Source organism: Callithrix jacchus, chromosome 22 (genome assembly GCF_049354715.1).
Source record: "Callithrix jacchus isolate 240 chromosome 22, calJac240_pri, whole genome shotgun sequence".
Taxonomy (NCBI): domain Eukaryota; kingdom Metazoa; phylum Chordata; class Mammalia; order Primates; family Cebidae; genus Callithrix; species Callithrix jacchus.
Window position 1 is genome coordinate 49,271,878 of NC_133523.1, and position 20,462 is coordinate 49,292,339.

At 38.5% G+C, this 20,462-nt stretch overlaps 1 protein-coding gene across 17 annotated transcripts in view; it reads left to right on the forward strand.

The window, feature by feature from the left end:
* Positions 1-15,263, forward strand: part of ZNF471 (zinc finger protein 471) — a 40,601-nt gene extending 25,338 nt beyond the window's left edge. For 11 of the 17 annotated variants that reach the window (XM_078361648.1, XM_078361650.1, XM_078361649.1 and 8 more), the window contains 4 exons: positions 155-242; positions 5,453-5,579; positions 7,544-7,639; positions 11,813-15,263. In XM_078361648.1, the coding sequence (XP_078217774.1) occupies positions 210-242; positions 5,453-5,579; positions 7,544-7,639; positions 11,813-13,437 (1,881 nt within the window). In that variant the 5' untranslated portion in view covers positions 155-209 and the 3' untranslated portion in view covers positions 13,438-15,263. Of the gene's footprint in view, positions 1-154; positions 243-5,358; positions 5,580-7,543; positions 7,640-11,812 lie in introns of all 17 variants that reach the window. The other 6 variants (XM_078361656.1, XM_078361654.1, XM_078361655.1 and 3 more) reach the window with 2 other exon arrangements.
* The last annotated feature ends 5,199 nt before the right edge of the window (positions 15,264-20,462 follow it).

Below are 20,462 nucleotides of genomic sequence, written 5' to 3' on the forward strand. Positions count from 1 at the left end.
GTTATGTAAGTTACAGCTCTTCAGTGGCCATAGGTTGCTCATACCCAGTTATGTGAAAATGGACCGACCAAAGCTGGGAAGAAGACAGTTGTAGGCTAGTGATTCTGGAAATGCAGCAGCCTTTCATCTCTCACTAACCTTTCCCTCCCTTCAGCCTTGCCCTCCCAAGACACTGCTCTTCAACAGAGAGACCAGAAGAGAAGGCAAAAATGAATGTTGAAGTATTAAAAGTCATATCCCAGGTTAGTCGAAATTTTCTTTCTCTTCATGAAAGGCAGTCTTTCTGTTTAGGACTTATATGTAATGGAAAATTCCCTGATTAAAATTCCAAGAGCCTAGTTCCCACTTCTCTCAGGGGCCATTGTCTTTAATTACCTCATTATCGAGTAATAGCTGTGTATAAAAGGTCATGGAGGCCCTTCTGAGATTTCCTCTTCCCACACTGTGTACATTTTAAATCTAATGTTGACCCTTGTGAAAAGACTTGATTTATGCTGTATGGATTACAGCTTAGTACTAGTGAGTTGGATTCCAGGTTAAACGCGTATCTAGTGCCTCTCCTATACATAGAATACATCAGGAATTATTCCTCTAGCTGACTTTTTGTCCAAATCTCTGATTATGTCTTTAAGATAAATTCTTTAAAAATTTTTCTTTACATTTTAAGTATGAATTTCCAAACTCATTTGTTCACCTGAAGAATCTTGTTCTACTTAATTTTTGCAGATTTTATGAATTTAAATAGGTGATATGTTCACATGGTACAAAATTCAAAAACAAATTTCACTCTAACCTCCCAGTTCTTTTAAGAAGTTATTCTCAGCTTCTATTTCATTTAGAGCCATGTTATACCTTTGTATATACACAAATACTTTCTTCCCTTCAACGTTAATGGCTTTTTGTGTCCTGTTTGTCAAATTTTGGTCTGTCTTTAAGTCCTATTTTTCTTCTGAGATTTGTTTTGTCCTTCACAGTTAAGTTTCTGATAAGCTTGGACTTGATTTTTGTGGTTTTTCTTTCATGGTAGGGCTGAAATTACATTAAATTTTTATGTTAAATTTAATTTGCATTAGATTTTTACATTAAATTTTTATATTAAATTATAATTTATAAAAAGTAAGGCCAAGATTTATTTTTTCAAGTTGGCACAATGTCATTAATTGAATTATTCATCTCATTCTCACTAATTAGAAATGCCCCTTATATCATGCACTAAATTCCTATGACTATTTGGTTCTGTTGCTGTACTACACTCAGTTTTACTTGAATTTCTGCTTTTAATCTTTTAATTTTTAAATACCATCATACTGCACATGTGTAAGGAACCATGTATACAAAAAGAGCCCTTAATTCTCCCATTGTGAAATTCCCTTTACATTTTTTCTAAGTGGAAAATATGTTTTCATGACATACATGAGTGTCAGATGTTCATAATTAATGCTTAATTAATTTAATTATATGTTTCATATTGAAAATTATGTTAAATTAATTTTGAAACACTGCTTTTCTTTCTTCTACTGTCAGCATTCATCAGATATTTTACAATATTCACATGGATTCCGGGCATCTGTGTCTTTCTCAGCATTAAAACCATTTTGTGAATTATCTAACCTAATTTTCCAAAGATACAGACCTTTTACAGTTTGTGTGCCTGATGTTGTCATTAAAATTCTATCTGAAGTCACAAGCACCAGTTAACACAACAGGACTTTTTCCCGCACCCCCCGACAGTATGCCCTGTAGAAGGAAGTTGGGATCTCCACAATACCACTTACTGTCTTTAGTTTTGATATTTAACCTCATACTCCTGAATAATGTTCTGCACACTGTTTCTTGATTGTTTTAGTTTTAGAAATTATCTAGTAACCTACTACTACTAGCTATAGTTGATAAAGATGCAGTGCACTAACCCCACCACTTGAAATGCACACATACATACTTTTTTGATAGACTTTGAACATGCTCACTATTTTTGTTTTAAGTCAGTGTTCAGGATAGCTTAGTGTCTTTCATCAATTTGGAAACTTTTTAACCACTATGTTTTCAAATATTCTGGAACTTTCCTTTTTCTAAGATTACAATTATATAAATGTTATTTTTCACACTTTTATACGTCACTTATGCTTTAATTCTCTCTTTTACACTCTAATCTCCTGTTAAGATCATAATGGAATTCTTAACTTCTGTTATTGAATACATAGTTCTAGAACTTCTATCTAACTATTTTATGTAATTTTCTGTTTTCTTCCTGAATTCACTCTTCCATTTTAGCTCCTTAAAAATGTTTTCATAGGCCGGGCGCGGTGGCTCAAGCCTGTAATCCCAGCACTTTGGGAGGCCGAGACGGGTGGATCACGAGGTCAAGAGATCGAGACCATCCTGGTCAACATGGTGAAACCCCGTCTCTACTAAAAATACAAAAAATTAGCTGGGCATGGTGGCGCGTGCCTGTAATCCCAGCTACTCGGGAGGCTGAGGCAGGAGAATTGCCTGAACCCAGAAGGCAGAGGTTGCAGTGAGCCGAGATCGCGCCATTGCACTCCAACCTGGGTAACAAGAGCGAAACTCTGTCTCAAAAAAAAAAAAAATGTTTTCATAACATTTTGATATCCTTGTTGGATAATTCCATTATCTGGATCTCTTGTGTGTTTCTATTTTCTGATTTTTGAAAATTCTCTTGATTTTTGTCTTAAACGCCTCATTTTGGGTTTAGTGCTACACTTTATATTTAAAAAAAAAATAATTTGAAGCTTTGATGTCTTCTTCTTGAGAAGGTTTACTTAAAAATTTATTTTTTAGAATAGTTTTAGGTTTGTAGAAAAATTGTAGAGATAGTATAGAGAAATCTTGTATCACACCAAGCTTTCCCTGTTAATATCTTACATTAGTGTGGTACATTTGTTAAAATTAATGAAGCAATATTGATACATTATTGGTGACTAAAGTCCATCCTTAGTTTAGATTTTCTTTCCGTTTCTTAACTTTTTTATTTTTTTATTTTTTATTTATTTTTTTTGAGACAGAGTTTTACTCTGTCACCCAGGCTGGAGTGCAGTATCGGGATCATGGCTCACTATAACCTGCTTCCCCAATTCAAGTGATTCTCATGCTTCAGCCACCTGAGTAGCTGGGATTATAGGCAGGCACCACCCCATACAGACCATTTGGGATTTGTCATGTGGTCTTTGCCATGCTGTGTAGGCTAGTCTCAAGCTCCTGGCCTCAAGTGATCCACTGGCCTCGGCCTCCCAAAGTGCTGGGATTATAAGTGTGAGCCGCTGCACCTGGCCAGGTTTTCTTAGGTTTTATCTAATGTCCTTTTTCTGTTCCAGGATCATATCTAGGAAACTGTATTACATAAGACTCCTCTTAGCTGTGATAGTTTTTCATACTTTGCTTTTTGATAACCTTGTCAGCATTGAGGAATACTCAAATATTTTGTAGAATGTCTCAAATCTGATGTTTTTTAATGATTAGGGTAATGTGTTTTAGGAAGATTGCAGAGGTAAAGTTCTTTTTTCATCACATCAAAACAGGAGTGCACTCTGTTTATTACTGTTTATTAATGTTGATGTTAATGTTAATTAATTTTGAGGTCGTGTTTGTCAGATTTCTGTATAATAAGGTTACTCTTTTTTCCCTCACTTTTCCATACTACACTGTTTGCAAGGGCAAACATAAATCATTTAGAAATCTTCTGAATATTTGCCTGTTTTTCTCATTTATTTATTTAAGTCATTTATTTAGTCTTAATTAATTTAGTCTTAATCCTCCTGGAAATTTCATAAATTTTCTGATTCCTTGTAATAAATGCTTTTTTTTCTTAAAAAGAAAAAAGAATTACCAGATTACAAGCTCTTCAGATGTTATCCATTGGGATTTAGTTCATTCATCATAGCATTATAAGTTAAAAAAATTGCTAGATATACATGTATGCATATATATAAAGTTATTCTATAGATATTGGTAAGTCTGGTAGTATATATACCAAATTATTAACCATGAGTACCAGAATCAAAAGCAATCAATTTCTTTTTCCTGTGGGAATAGCCAAAGCTCCTATTCCTTAATAGTCACCAAAATTATCCTAAATATTGGAAAGATTGTGAGCACCTTTTGCTTGCATTGAGGAATTAATCTCATTTAATTTTATAAGAATATGTAAAATGATGGTTCTTAGTTCTCAACTCACTAGGTGAAAACTAGAATTTAGGAAAACCATGAGTTCACAGAGAAGCTTAAACAATTGTGTAATTCTTTTATATGTAATAATAGTAAATGTTTTTCTAAAGGTGTATATATCTTCTAAAGTCCCATACATTGAATATCTGTTTAAAATTTGCTTTTAAACGCTAATCTTTAGAACAAAGACAGGATACAGAGATTGGTGTTTAAAAGCAAATTAAAATATTGTGTTCGTAACCTTGTCTTTATTTAGTTATATTTTTGCTAACTTTACAGATTAGGCACTGAGATTAAGAAGACATTCATTTTCAATGGAAATAAATCTGAAGGTGAAAAATGCCCACGATAACTTTTAAAATTTCTTACAACCTACTGGTTATTATAACTGGTCATTAATTTTAATCTAAGAATATTTAAAAGTTATAACTTCAATTTCATTTTGTTATGCAACTGTGTGTACAACCAGCCATGGGTGGAAAACACAGTATTCACATGTATTCACAGTATTCACAGTATTCTTATGTATTCATACATAAGAAAAGTGCATTCTAAATGTGTTTTTATTGTTTTGTGGGGAAAAATATCAGCCACATCTGTTTAATACCTTTCCCCTATCCCTGCCAATAAAACGTGGATTCCACGGAGTATCATTTGAAAAATATCAATTTAGATATTCTTCTTAAGCCTTTTTTTTTTTTTGAGACGGAGTCTTGCTCTGTTGCCCAGGCTGGAGTGCAATGACATGATCTCTGCTTACCGAAACTTCCGCCTCCTGGGTTCAAGCAATTCTTCTTTGTCAACCTCCCGAGTAGCTGGGATTATAGGCATGCGTCACCATGCCCAGCTAATTTTTTGTATTTTTAGTAGAGATGGGGTTTTACCATGTTGGCTAGGCTGGTCTGGAACTCCTGACCTCATGATCTGCCCACCTTGGCTTCCCAAAGTGCTGACATTAGAGGCGTGAGCCACCACGCCTAGCCCTTTTTATGCTCTTAAAGATTGAATGCAGGTATGTGTTCTTCCTCGAAGCCCTGTTCACTGCCAAGTAGTTATACACCCATATTTCCCCATGTTCAGAATGGATTAGCACCATTGTACCCAATGCAGTTAAATACTTCAATAAGTATTATTTTCCGTTGGATCTTCATATTTGTGTTTTTTCTCTTCTATGAGTTATTTATCACATAAGGTAGAGACATCTGGGATCAACTCGGAGTTATCGTTGGACATGAGCATTGGTTGGTTAAGAATATATTTGTTACTTCAGGACTTGGTAACATTCAAGGATGTGGCAATAGACTTTTCCCAGGAAGAATGGCAATGGATGAACCCTGCTCAGAAACGATTATACAGAAGTATGATGTTGGAAAACTATCAGAGCCTGGTATCACTTGGTGAGGATCTTTTCCCTCCTACATAGTCTACCTTTAAGGAACTTTTATGTTTTTATGTATTATTAAATTTGCTTTTATTGTATGTAGGTCAGAATGGAATCTAGGAATGGAATCTGAAAAACAGAGGATATGGGGGGATTGAAGAAAACTGGAGATTTAGAGTTAGTGAGTTTTGTGAATATCAGATATTCCATGCATACACCCTTAAGGCAATTGCGAACATAGGACACATCATGAATCTCACCAGTCTCCTGGGTTTCCCTGCAAGAATTATCATCACCACTAGATAATAATAGGTTCACAGAGAATATAGCTAGATTACTACAAGTTCAGAATATCACTTTTAAATTCTGTATCTTTGTATTAACTTGTGAAAAGTAAACCAGGAAGACACAAACTATGAAAATGGCTTCAGATCACTTACTCTTAGGGAAATTTATATGGACCTTTCTTCTAAGCACTGGGGCTACCTCATTGGCTAGATTAGCTTTTTGTTCTCTAGAAGCCCTTTTGATTATGCTTGTGGTTCATTGAGCTTCTTGAAACTAAATTTGTATCTTAAACCAAATTTTTAGCCATTATTTCTTCAAAGTTTTTCTGTTCTTTTCTCTTTGGGACTTCAGTTCCACACATACTAGATTGTTTGATATTGTGCCCTAGGTAACTAAGGATTGTTTCATGTTTTAAAACCTTTGCTCTCTGTTTCTCAGATGGGATAATTTCTCTTTTTGGGGGGAGGGGACAGAGTCTCATTCTGTCACACAGGCTGGAGTGCAGTGACACGATCTTGGCTCACCACCTCCCAGGTCCAAGCAATTCTCTTGCCTTAGCCTCCCAGGTAGCTGTGATTACAGGTGCTCACCACCACACCCAGCTAATTTTTGTATTTTTAGTAGAGATGGGGTTTCACGATGTTCCCCAGGTTGGTCTCAAACTCCTGACCTCAGTTGATCCACCCACCTCAGCGTCCAGAGTGCTGGGATTACAGGTGTGAGCCACCGCACCCAGCTCAGTTTGGATAATCCTGTTGATTTATAGTCAAATTACTTGACTCTATCTTTATTTTCAATGTTCAGTTAGGTACCTCTAGTGAATTTTTAAGTTTCAGATGTTATATTTTTTAATTTATAGAATATTTATTTGGTTCTTCTTATAGTTTTTCTTCTGAGATTTCCTGTGTGTACATTTATTACAAGCATATTGGCCTTCATATTATTTATATAATAACAGCTGTTTTAAAATCATGTGCTAATTCCAACATCTTTGTTATTGCAGTGTGAGTGTCCCATTGCTTGCTTTTTCTAATGGGCATGGTTCACTTTTTCCTTTTCTTATGTCAAGTAATTCTGAATTTTATTATGGATGCTATAAATAAAACATTGTAGAGCCTCTGGATTCTGTCATATTCCCCTGAAGAGTATTGATTTTTTTTTAAATCAGGCAAGTAGCTCGGAACTTCAAACTCGGTTTTCTAGGGACCTTTTAAAATACTTCATTTACTACTGGGTGATAATATTCAGAAAATGTCAGGCTAAATTTCTGCCCTCAAGCCCCTAATAAAATAGTTCATAGAGTTAACTGTTAGCAATCTCATTAGACTATTCCAGAATTTTGTGTAGTCTGTCCTTCAAATGTGCTTTATCTCTTATCTAGTATTCCCGTTGTACCATCCCACCAGAATTTTGTGTAGTCTGTCCTTCAAATGTGCTTTATCTCTTATCTAGTATTCCTGCTGTATCATTCCACCAGAATTTTGTGTAGTCTGTCCTTCAAATGTGCTTTATCTCTTATCTAGTATTCCTGCTGTACCATCCCACCAGAATTTTGTGTAGTCTGTCCTTCAAATGTGCTTTATCTCTTATCTAGTATTCCTGCTGTACCATCCCACCAGAATTAAGGTCCTGGTTTCTAGTTCTGAAATAACCCAAAGCATGGCCAATTTTCATATCTTTTTTTATACGCAGGTCTTTGTGTTTCTAAGCCGTATGTAATCTCCTTATTGGAGCAAGGGAGAGAGCCTTGGGAGATGACAAGTGAGATGAGAAGAAGCCCATTCTCAGGTGAGTGTGGAAGAACCAGAGAGGGGAATCTTTTTGACATAATAGCTCAGCCATTTTTAGAGGTGATACCTTCTCATTTATGTATCTCAAAAACTCTTCATAAGCCTTACAGGCCTGGGAAGAAAATTGAAACTTTAATGCTTAACATGGGCCTCTCAAATATCTTCTCTTCTACTTGACTGTCTTCTCTCCAATAACTAAGATTCTCTAGAGACTAGAGAATAAAATAAAAAAATCTCTAATATTTTTATTTTGCAAAAGTCTTTATTCAGCTCCTTACCATCCTCTCTTTTGCTTTGCCATACAAACTTATATAACCTTCTGTATTTCTTCAGACTTTCTTAATTCTTGAATTAGGGGCTGCTTACAAATTATAATGTACCCTGCTACTCTTTCATTCCTTTCCTGTAGCAGATAGGAAAGATCTAAATCCTGTTAACCTCTTCCTGATCGGCTCCTTCTTTTATAACCTCATTCTTTATTCCTTTTTAGTTTTTTCATCATACTTTAATCCAGAGTTTGCTAAATTATGTGAATTCCCCAGAGTATGCTTCAAGTGAGTTGCAGGTATACCAAGCTACTAAGCTTCTTAAGAGCCTTGGGAGACTAGATGGCTTCGGAGGTAATTCCAAATCTGATTGCCTCTGGGCCACAGGCAGTATCATTCTTTTGCCTGCTCCACCTGTGTTTTACAAATGTCAATCTGAATGAGTGTTCATCTAGCCCACGAGTCAACTTTTCTGGACTCACCAAGCTTTTTACTGGCACAGGCATTTTCATTACCTGCTTCCTCAACCCAGAATATTTCTCTCTTGAGTCTGTCTATCCTGAATATCACGTCAGAGCTAAAAAATCATCTCAACAGAGGCCTTCCCTAACCACCTTATGTAATGAACATTCATTCACCCATCCCAACCCAATAACTTAACTATTCACCAAACCACTGTTTCTTTTCTTCTCAACACTCAGGAAAGCCTAACAGTAACTTGTTTATTGTTTGATGCTTATATTCTGACTCTCTCACTGAAATGGAAGTTTTAAAAGACATTTTGGATAAAATATTTTATGCCTATAAAATTCTTTCCCTTCTGTAACAGTGTTTGGGCTTTACATTTTGGATAATTTGGATTCTAAGCTTTTTGTGTCCTCCAAATACAGGAGTCCCCCAGTCAAGCCTTTGCCTTCTGCAGTTTGTTACCCACAGTATACCACTGTTCAAAAATGTTAAATGGAAAATTCTAGAAATATACAATTTATATGTTTTAAATTGCACGCCATTCTGAGTTTCACGGTGAAGTCTTGCACCTTTCTGTTCTGTCCTGCCCAGTTCATGAGTCATTCCTTTATGTAGTACATCCATGCTGTATGCCGCACCTGCCTGTTAGCCTCTTAATCTCATCTAGCTTTCCAGATCTGTTGCTTGTAGTGAATATAGGGTTCAGTATTATGCCAGGCTTCTGGCGTCCACTGGAGTCTTGAACTGTATCCACTATGGATAACAAGGAATGACTATACCCACACATCAGAAGGGAAATAGACCCTGCTTGGATGCACTTTATACTTCAGTGTTATATGAAGATGCCGTCTTCCTTAAATAGAGAAACAGAAAGGAACTTTCCTGATAATTGGCCCTGTAGAGATCAAGTGGAAGAGGGGGAAAAGGAACAAGCTATAAGTTTGGTAGGATACTGAGTCAATGGGTAGATATAAGTATTATTGTATGTAAAGGTATCTCAGTGTCTGTTAAAAAAAGGGCCAGAAAATTAGGAACAACCATGGCTCTCTGTAGGAAATTGGAGTTGAAGACAATCTTCATGTGACAAAAAAGTAAAATGTGAGAAAGCAGTAGGTGGTGGACTCAGTTTTCTGTGTCTTTGTCTAGTATTGTTCTCTTCAGTCGGTCTGTGTAGGAAAAATTATAGGTGATTAGTTCATTAACGCTACGTTACCTCAGTTATTGAAGCATGGGTACCCTGGTCTCAACGTTTGTGTGCCCCTGAAATTCATGTTGAAATCATCTTCTCTAGAGTGATGATGGTAGGTGGGGACCTTGGGAGGTGATTAGGTCATGAGGGCTCATGAATGGGATTATTATCTTTATAAAAGGCCTGAAGGAGCTTCCTTGCCCCTTCCACTTTGTGAGGAAACAGCAAGAAGGCCCCATCTGAGAAAGCCAGCCCCTGCCACATCTGCCTGGGCCTTGGTCTTAGACTTCCCAGTCTATAGATCTGTGAGAAATAAATTAGCCATGCCTGGCTAATTTTTCTATAAGTATATTAGTCTATTTAGTTATAAGTGTATTAGTCTGTTCTCATGCTGCTAATAAAAACATACCTGAGACTGGGTACTTTATAAAGGAAAGAGGTTTAATTGACTTACAGTTCCACATGGCTAGGGAGGCCTCACAGTCATGGCGGAAAGTGAAGGAGGAGCAAGGTCACATCTTACTCAACCTCCCAAAGTGCTGGGATTATAGGCATGAGCCACCTTTCCCTCTGGTTTTCTCACAGTATCACCTCTTCAATACAAATTTCTTAACATTTTACTGATGACTTTTTATATATGCCCAGATTTCTCCTATCTATGGTTAGTGATGTAGCAATAATCTTTTTTTTTTTTGAGATGAAGTTTTATTCTTGTCACCCAGGCTGGAGTGCAATGGTGCAGTCTTAGCTCACTGCAACCTCTGCCTGCCAGATTCAAGCGATTCTCCTACTTTAGCCTCTCAGGTAGCTGGAATTACAAGCAGGTACCACCAGGCTCAGGTAATTTTGTTTTCAGTAGAGACAGGGTTTCACCACATTAGCCAGGCTGGTTTTGAACTCCTGACCTCAGGTGATCCACTTGCCTTGGCCTCCCAAAGTGCTAGGATTACAGGCATGATCCACTGTGCCCGGCTGATGTAGCCATAATTTTTAAACCACATTTATTCCTTCTCTAAACTTACATTCTAGGTCAGGAAATAAGAAAGTTATTACTCATGTGGTAGTAAATAAGAATGAGACTAATAGTAGCGATGTCAACCTATATATTATTATAAAATTCATTTCTTCAAAAGGGGAAATGGTAAAACCCTGTTAAGAAGTGGCTTAAGGCACTGGGTGCAGTGGCTCACGCCTGTAATCTTAGGTACTCAAGAAAAGGTGGGAAGATTGCTTAAGCCCAGGAGTTAGTGAACTATGATTGTGCCACTGCATTATAGCCTGGACAACTGAATGAAACTTTCTTTTTAAAAAAATAAAAAATAAAAAGATGGCCTAAGAAGTGATAATTATACTAGGCTGTTGAAAGTAAGATGAACAGAAAAATCTCTTAATATGCAGATTAAAGTTCAGGGAATCTGAGAATTGAAGAGTTCACTGTATTGAAACATGTAGATGGTTTCATGGGAACACCATTTTCTGATTATGAAAAGATAACCATAGGATTTCACCTAAATCCTAAGATAATCATAAACCTTAGGGTTTGTGGTTACTGGAGATCTCTAGAAACTTTTGAGTGGCAGTAGTGATACAATATTGTTATTTCAACAAAATTAACATAACTGTATAGGAAAACCAATTACAAGTGGAAGAGAATAGATGAAGAAAGCTTGATTTATAGTCTGTTAGGTTAATACGGGCATGAAATACTACCATTGCAGACTGTTTCTCTAGGATTTCATCCTACATTGAGTGTTTTGTTTAGTTTTGTTTTTTTCAGACAGGGTCTTGCTCTGTTGCCTAGGCTGGAGTGTAGAAGGGTTATCATGGCTCACTGCACTCTCAACCTCCTGGGCTCAAGTGATCCTTTGACCTCAGCTGCCTGAGTAGCTGGGACTACAGGCATGCATCACCATGCTTGACCCATTTTTGTATTTTTTGCAGAGATGGGGTTTTGCCATGTTGCCCAGGCTGGTCTAGAACTCTTGGGCTCAAGCAATCCATTCACCTTGGCCTCCCAAAATGCTGGATTATAGGCATGAACCACTATACCTGGCCTATTTAGTTTTCTTAATCACCTTTTCCATGTTCTGTATTTCTTAGTCTCCCTGCTTATTTTCCAGTTGACATGTCTGTGCGTCACAGGTTTTGTGAGATGTATTAAATATTTTTAAATGACCTTTTTCACAATGTCTCCTTTGTTGTGGCCCATGATAAAGGGAACATTCACTTTTTAATATACATCTTTCAGATTGGGAATCTATATATGAGACACAGGAATTACCTCTGAAGCAGTTCATTTATGATGATGCATGCATGGAGGGAATGACAAGCTATGGACTTGAGTGTTCCACTTTTGAAGAAAACTGGAAATGGGAAGACCTTTTTGAGAAGCAGATGGGAAGTCAAGAGATGTTTAGCCAGGAAGAAACAATCACTCATAAAGAAACCCTCACTAAGGAAACAGAATTCAAATACACTAAATTTGGGAAATGTATCCATGTGGAAAACATAGAAGGGAATATTTATAATCACACATCAGATAAAAAATGCTTCTCCAAAAATTCTATGGTAATAAAACACAAGAAAGTCTGTGCAGGAAAGAAGCTTTTTAAATGTAATGAGTGTGATAAAACCTTCACCCATAGCTCATCCCTTACTGTTCATTATAGAATTCATACTGGTGAAAAACCATATGAATGTGAGGAATGTGGGAAAGCCTTCAAGCAGAGGCAACACCTTGCTCAACATCACAGAACACATACTGGAGAGAAACTCTTTGAATGTAAAGAATGTAGGAAAGCCTTCAAACAGAGCGAACACCTTATTCAACATCAAAGAATTCATACTGGAGAAAAACCATATAAATGTAAGGAATGTAGAAAAGCTTTCAGACAGCCTGCACACCTTGCTCAGCATCAGAGAATTCATACTGGAGAGAAACCCTATGAATGTAAAGAATGCGGCAAAGCCTTCAGTGATGGCTCATCTTTTGCTCGACATCAGAGATGTCACACTGGCAAAAGACCCTATGAATGTATTGAGTGCGGGAAGGCTTTTAGGTATAACACATCTTTTATTCGTCACTGGAGGAGTTATCATACTGGAGAGAAGCCTTTTAATTGCATTGATTGTGGGAAAGCCTTCAGTGTTCACATAGGACTTATTCTACATAGGAGAATTCATACAGGAGAGAAACCTTACAAATGTGATGTGTGTGGAAAAACCTTCAGCTCTGGTTCATCCCGTACTGTACATCAGAGAATTCATACAGGAGAGAAACCTTATGAATGTGATATCTGTGGTAAAGACTTCAGTCATCATGCATCACTCACTCAGCATCAAAGAGTACATTCTGGAGAGAAACCTTATGAATGCAAGGAATGTGGGAAAGCCTTTAGGCAGAATGTACACCTTGTTAGTCATTTGAGAATTCATACTGGTGAAAAACCCTATGAATGTAAAGAATGTGGAAAAGCCTTTAGAATCAGTTCACAGCTGGCTACTCATCAGAGAATTCATACTGGGGAGAAGCCTTATGAATGTATTGAATGTGGAAATGCTTTCAAACAGAGATCACACCTGGCCCAACATCAGAAGACTCATACAGGAGAGAAACCTTATGAGTGTAATGAATGCGGGAAAGCCTTCAGCCAAACTTCCAATCTAACTCAACATCAAAGAATTCATACAGGAGAGAAACCCTATAAATGTACTGAATGTGGAAAGGCTTTTAGTGATAGCTCATCCTGTGCTCAACATCAAAGACTTCACACTGGCCAAAGGCCCTATCAGTGTTTTGAATGTGGGAAGGCATTCAGAAGAAAGTTATCCTTGATGTATCATCAAAGAGGTCATACTGGAAAAGAACCTTAAGAATGTACTGCATGTGGCCAAGCCTTTAGTTATCATCAGTCCCTTACTGTTCATCAGAGAAATCCCACTGGTTAAAAAACATAAATGTAAGAAATAAAGAAAAACCCTCCGCCAGATTGAACACTTTACATGGAAGAATTCATACTACGGAGAGGTCTTAAATATGTTAAGAATGTGCAAACATCTTCAGACAAAATGCACACCTTGCTCATCATTGAGTTCATTTGAGGCATCCAGCTGTTCCTCACCCACTACATCACTGGATCCTGTCAACATACCTGCTAAATATTTTTGGAATTCATCCTCTCTTTTGATTCCCTAGTCTGAAACACAGTCATTTCATCTGGACTGTTTCAATCATCATACAACCTTTTGTCTTCCCTGGGCAACACTGGAAGAAGAAAAATTGTCTTGTGCCACACATACAACACACTAACATTAACAATAGTTGATGAGCTAAGAAAAAAAAAAGTCTGTGTGTGATTTTAGTGATACACCAACACAGATAATCAAAGAAGTCATTGAATTCAAGAGGTTGGACACCCATGAATTCTAAAACTTCTGTATCTTCTTTTATCCCTTTGGTATTAATATAGCCACAGTGATCTTTTAAAAATGCAAATTAAATTATTCACTTAAAACTCCAGTTAAAATATTTGATGCATAATAAAGTTTTTAGCAAAATTACCAACTCACACTAAATGCTTGGTAAATGTTAGGTAAGTATTCTTCAGAGTGATATAAATTATTTTTAAACAGTGTACTCTTGAAATCAGTATGGCAATTGTAAAAATTTTGGAACCAAAACACTTTTTTTTAAACTAAAAAAAAGTTTTTTAGATAGGGTCTTCCTGTGTTGCCCAGGCTGGTCTCAAACTCTTGTACTCAAGTGATCCTCCCACCTCATTCCCAAGTAGCTGGGATTACAGGCAACCAGCCTTTCTTAAAACAGTATCTTAAGGTAGACAGTGATTAGCATGTGTAGTATGCTTAACATTTAATATTATAATAAAACATCACAATGCCACTCTCATGTTTAAGACTGTTCCATTGTTGTTGAGGAAACTAATTACGACCTGATACATAGAACATGTTTTAAGAAGTGGCTATGTAGCTCTGGATAAAATGAGTAAAAGAATTAGAATTTCTGGGGAGAATATATGCAAAACTATATTTAGTCAAGTCAAAAAAAGTCACTAATGTTTAAATGAAGAAAGAGAAATTAATATAGTTCTATTTCAATATGTGGGTTCACAGATTTATTTTAGCATTCCAAGGATCCATTAATAAAGTTGTTCTGGGGCCCAGCGTGGTGGCTCACGCCTGTAATCCCAGCACTTTGGGAGGCCGAGGTGGGTGGATCACGAGGTCAAGAGATCGAGACCATCCTGGTCAACATGGTGAAACCCCATCTCTACTAAAAATACAAAAAATTAGCTGGGCATGGTGTCACATGCCTGTAATCCCAGCTACTATGGAGACTGAGGCAGGAGAATTGCCTGAACCCAGGAGGCGGAGATTGCGGTGAGCCAAGATTGTGCCATGGCACTCCAGCCTGGGTAACAAGAGCAAAACTCCGTCTCAAAAAAAATAAATAAATAAAATAAAGTTGTTCTGGAGTTAAAAACACACACACACACACACACACACACACACACACACTTAAAATCTCCCACTTCTTTGATGAGGTTAAGTCAATTGTGATATTAAACCAAGGGGAATAAATGAAATTATAGGTGAATTTACTTAGTTTTATACAAAAGGAAATTGTTCGCCTCTGCTGATGGAGAACAGAGGCTCTGAATAAATGGAGATCCATCACATGATCCTAGCTGGATGTTTGAGTATTGTAATCCTGTGGGTTACTTTTACACTGACCGTTCTGAAATTCATGTTGAGTCTTACATTAGGCAGGTATCACAAGGAAGGTCGTATCCCATGAGTTTTTTATATTGCAGAGGTGTTTTTGATGTATCGTTGGGGGAGACTGAATGTCTTTGACAGCTATCCAACTGGAGATAACATTTCGCTCCTTACAGAGAAGTTTATTCTGTACTGATTACGGACATGAGAGGAAATACCGTTAAGACGGTAGAGGAGAATGTAGAGTATTTCTGTGCCTTTAGGTCCAGGAAGTCTTTGGTAAGCAGGACACGGTCCAGAAGCCATGAAGAGAGAATGACAGTTCTATGTAGGAGATTTAAACCTTTTTCATGATATAAGACACTGTATGCAAAGTTAAAAGCCATATGACAGGCTGAGAGATATCTTAAACATACATTTAAAAGGATATAGCCCTTGCAAAAGGGCTGTTGGAAAGCAGCAAGGTTAAGGTACACAGTCTTGCATAGCATGTCAACAAAAAAATTGTTGGATGAAGAAATTAAAATAGTTAAATAGAGGAAGTTCTCAACCTCACTAATAGTCAGATAAATGCAGATTGTAAAAGTCCTCATCACCACCAACACAAACCAGCAGAGATTCTGTGTGAATGTAAAGTTTGGATGATATCCGGTACTGTTGCAGATGTGAGAAAGCATATTTCATGTATTGAGAGGGTAAATTAGAGGAAAGCCATTTCAGAGGGCAATGTGGTCTTACCTGTCAGCATTTTGAATATAAGTACCCTTTGCCACAATTCTACACCTAGTAATTTATGTTCTCAAAAAGCACAGTGCAGACATATAGATGCATAAGCACATGTGTTATAGAATTGAGAGAAATTTGGAAAAACAAACTATTTAGAACTAGTGAAGTTAGAGGTTACAGAAAATCAATTCAGTAATCAGTATGCAGTTACAGAAAATGAGATGGATCTCTGTGTACTCAAAGATGTCTTGCAGTTTATGAATTGAAATATAATTTTATAACCAACACAGTGACATCATTATTAAGTACATAAGTCCTATAAAGCTTAAAAATGCCTTTATAGTATCAGTCATTTGCTGTTTTTGTTTACCTTGCACACACAGATACAGGAACTCCTTCCCTGTTCTATTTTTCTCATGGGAGGTGGGGTGAGCTGTTGTCATGTTATTCCATGAGCTTTTTTGTTGTTGCTGGTTGTGCATAGTTCATTTAAATCAAATTAGATACTCCTCGAGACATGGGGGAAGTTGAATATGAGTTATCTTTTGGTCAAGACTTAAAGATGGTGTATGAGTTTCTGCTGCTCCACTCCCTAGACCTGACCCAATTCACGCTCCTGCCAGATTGTAAACACGTTTTGTTCTGCTGAGGTGGCAGAGTAGCCCCAAAAGAGCTGTAACTAAGGTATGCACATTACTGAAGACAGGGATATAACCAGTATTTCTGGGAGAGCTCTAGGGAAGGTAGATTTATATAACAGTTATTCTGAGGAATTATGGGTGGTGATTCTTGCTCAAGCCCAGCTCATACATCAGGCTAGAAGTCGCTTACATACCTTTATCAGTGCCTGAGGATGTTTTAAGGCCTCTGTTTGGGTTTAAGCCTGCTGGGGAAAACCTGGGCTAAAAATGGCTGAAAAGCTTTTCCTGAACCCGTGATATGAGAACAGCATTTTCCTTCTAGGGGATGCTTTACTTGTCATCCATAGGATGCTACGCACATTTCCAAAAAGGACTGTTTGAGGAAAGCGGTTTCTTACAGGAAATGGAGGAGCTCATGGAAGCTGCAGCTCACCAGAAGCAAAGTCTTCAATTCAGTGGTGTTCTTGGGCAGGCGTATACTGGCTTGTAAGAGCTGAATACATTTTCAGGAATTTTGTTAGCTAGTTGAGAAATGTGGTGTGTGTGCTAATATATTCACATATGTGCTAAATACGTCTTAGTAAAATTGATAATAAATTCATGGAAGTCATGCGCTCCTCTTCCCCTTGCAGAGCTGGATGGTAAGCCTTTGCCAGCATACCACTGATAGTTATCGGGAACAGATGTCTGGCTGTGATTACTAGTAAGTCTCTGGAAATGAAATCAGTAGTCAACTGCTGAAATTTTCCTTTGTTACTTATTTGTTACAAATTTTCCCTTGTTACCAGGCCCTAAAGTCTGGTCAGGGAGACCTTAGGCCAGTTATCCCCATGCTGGAAGTTGCCTTTCACCCTGTTCCCAAAATCTGGGTGTGTGGACAGCAGTGGACAGTAGCAGCAGTGTTTCTTCTCCTCCTAGGATCCTCAGCAGAACTGTAACCAAGATAAGTGTGTTCTCAGGGAAACCACTAACATTTCTGGAAGAACTTTAGAAAATGTAGACTGCTGTCCCAGTCATTCTGGAGAATTATGGGGTGATACTTGCCCACGTCCCCTTGTACACTAGGCTCTGCAGGATCATGTGCCAGTCATTGGCCTGTTTGCTGTGAGATCCATTCTTTGCCTTTGCCCCGCTGTATGCCAAGTCACAGGTATTTAACCTCTGCAGGTTACACTTTCCAGAGTCTACTGCCCACCAGTTTCCTGTAAGGGTCACTCAGCAGGAGGCACTAGCAGAAGACTGGAGGGTGAGGGCTGGGGAGAAGCCAGTGTATTTCTCTTCTACTCTTTACTTTGGATGGTGCTGCTGGCAATGACTACACCTTCTCTGTTCCACCTCCCTCTTCACACCCCTGCCTGTGGTCCCTGTTACTGCTGGGAAAGTTCCTGTACATCAGTCCCGCTTCTTCAGGTGGCCCTGGTCCCTACGCTACGGTCAGATCACCTCCCCCTTTCACCCTCAAGCTGTAGGGTTGGGAACTATTTGCCCCTGTTAATAACCTGAGATGCCTCCCTGCTCTCTGTCACCCTTCCCAACACCTTAGTTACTACTTTGCCATGTTAAAGTCCCTCTGTTAGACCATGTTGCATGGGTGTTTCCTGACTAAATCCTAGCAGACAACAAACACAAGCTACAGATGCTTCTGGACTTAGAGCAGGGGTTATATCCTGACGAACCCACGGTAAACTGAAATGCATTTAATACCCTGATGATCTAATTGCGAAGCTGAACCATCTTCGGGGACCATTTGTAGTTCTTTCTACTTGCCTTGGTAACACATACTCATGCTAGGCTGAATCAAATCACAAGACCGCACTGGGCACTGCCGCCCTAGTGAAGTTCCTGTGTGCCCAGTGATTGGAGGCATATGCAGAATAACTTATGACGCCTTGTACTCCCCGAGATTAAGAAATAAATAGGACCCTTCTTAAATACAACATAAGCTAAATAGAATCTTGTTACAATCCATACGTCACTGGACCAGAAGAAAACCTCCAGGTTATGGGGACCTTCAGGGGGTTAATGGCAAAGGGAGTGACAGCAGTGTGTGGTGGTGGGCACTGCCATCCTCGGAGTGTGTAGTTGCCTCTACCCAGATGGATCTTTTCCACCTAATAATGGGACGTGGACTGCAGCAGCTAGCTCAGATTCTGTGCTCCGGTACTGAATCTCCAATATAGGCTACTCTCAAATCAAGACCCTTTTTGCAAAGGAAAAAGCATGACCCTTGGGTGAAACTTGTGATCCTGCAGAGCCTACTCAATGAGCTGGACTTGGACAAGAATCCCCCCATAATTCTCCAGAATGACTGTGACAGAAGCCTATATCCCCAAGAGTTCCTTATTTCCCTTCCTTCAGAATGCACGTAACTTGGTTGCAGGCCTTTTGGGAATTTTAGGAAGAAAAGCAACAGTGCTGTTACAGGAAGGTTATTCTTGAAGGGTACCCAGGTGACTGTCTACTACTCTGTTGGGCTTTCTGCAGGTTCCACAAAATATCCCAATCTGCTCTAAGTCCTTCAAACGAAACGGGAGCTTTGTGGCCCTAAGGACTCAGTGGTAGAGCCTTGTGTATCACAACCTAAACTGAAAGGTGTTCTCTTCCTTCTGGACCCCAGCACACCTGGAAGTTTATCTGGAGGAAAAGACTCCTTGTTTTTATAGATGCTGTAGCATGCCCATACCAGCTAAAATAGGACCTCTGAGCACAGCCACCTCAGTCAGAGGGACCCACGGACCCACTCTGAACGTGGCATACCCTCTTCTTTCTTAGTTAGTGCAATTCTTGCTTAAAGAGTGCATGACAGAAGAAAGAAGCCTTGGTGTTAAGCATAGAGGCAACATTTGGACGCAGCGTGTGGGCTGCTGCTCACTGAAGCTGACTTGGCTGACTGAGGTTCAAGTAATCCTTCTAAAATGTTCTTTTTTTCTTTTCAGTAAAATGTGTCATGTTTTGAGGCAGTTGGATTCCACTGGACCTTTTTCTTTGAAAACAGGGATGGGTAAGAAGGTGGGGAAGTGTGGCATCCTGGGTTATTCTTATTCTGGATTATTTCCTTTTAATATTCTTTGCATCTCTTCCATTCTGTTCAAGGACTGAATGAATGCTTTTTGCACTACCATTATACACATTTGATTTGTACCCCAAATCAAACGGCACATTTCAGAACAAAGCAAGGCAAGGAGTTGATTCTTCTGAGAGTCATTCTCGTGTGTGTGTGTGTGTGTGTGTACATATGTATATATACATATATATGTGTTCCATTTCCTTTCAACAGTATGTGCTAAAGTTAGAAAGGATACATGTTAGCCCGGCGTGGTGGCTCACGCCTGTAATCCCAGCACTTTGGGAGGCCGAGGCGGGTCTCCCGGATCATGAGGTCAAGAGATCAAGACCATTCTGGTAAACATGGTGAAACCCTGTCTCTACTAAAAATACAAAAAAAAAATTAGCTGGGCACAGTGGCACATGCCTGTAATCCCAGCTACTCAGGAGGCTGAGGCAGGAGAATTGCCTGAACCCAGGAGGCGGAGGTTGCGGTAAGCCAAGATCGCGCCATTGCACTCCAGCCTGGGTAACAAGAGCGAAACCCTGTCTCAAAAAAAAAAAAAAAAAAGGATACATGTCATGAGGCACGGTGGTGTATGATCTGAACATCAACAAAGAATATAAATAATCAGTACATGATGGTGTTTGTCCAATTATCAGAACGCCTGTATTCAAGGAAATAAGTAATAGGAGAAACCATTTACAAACTGACCTTTCTTAACTGATCAACGTCTAAGCAGTTATATC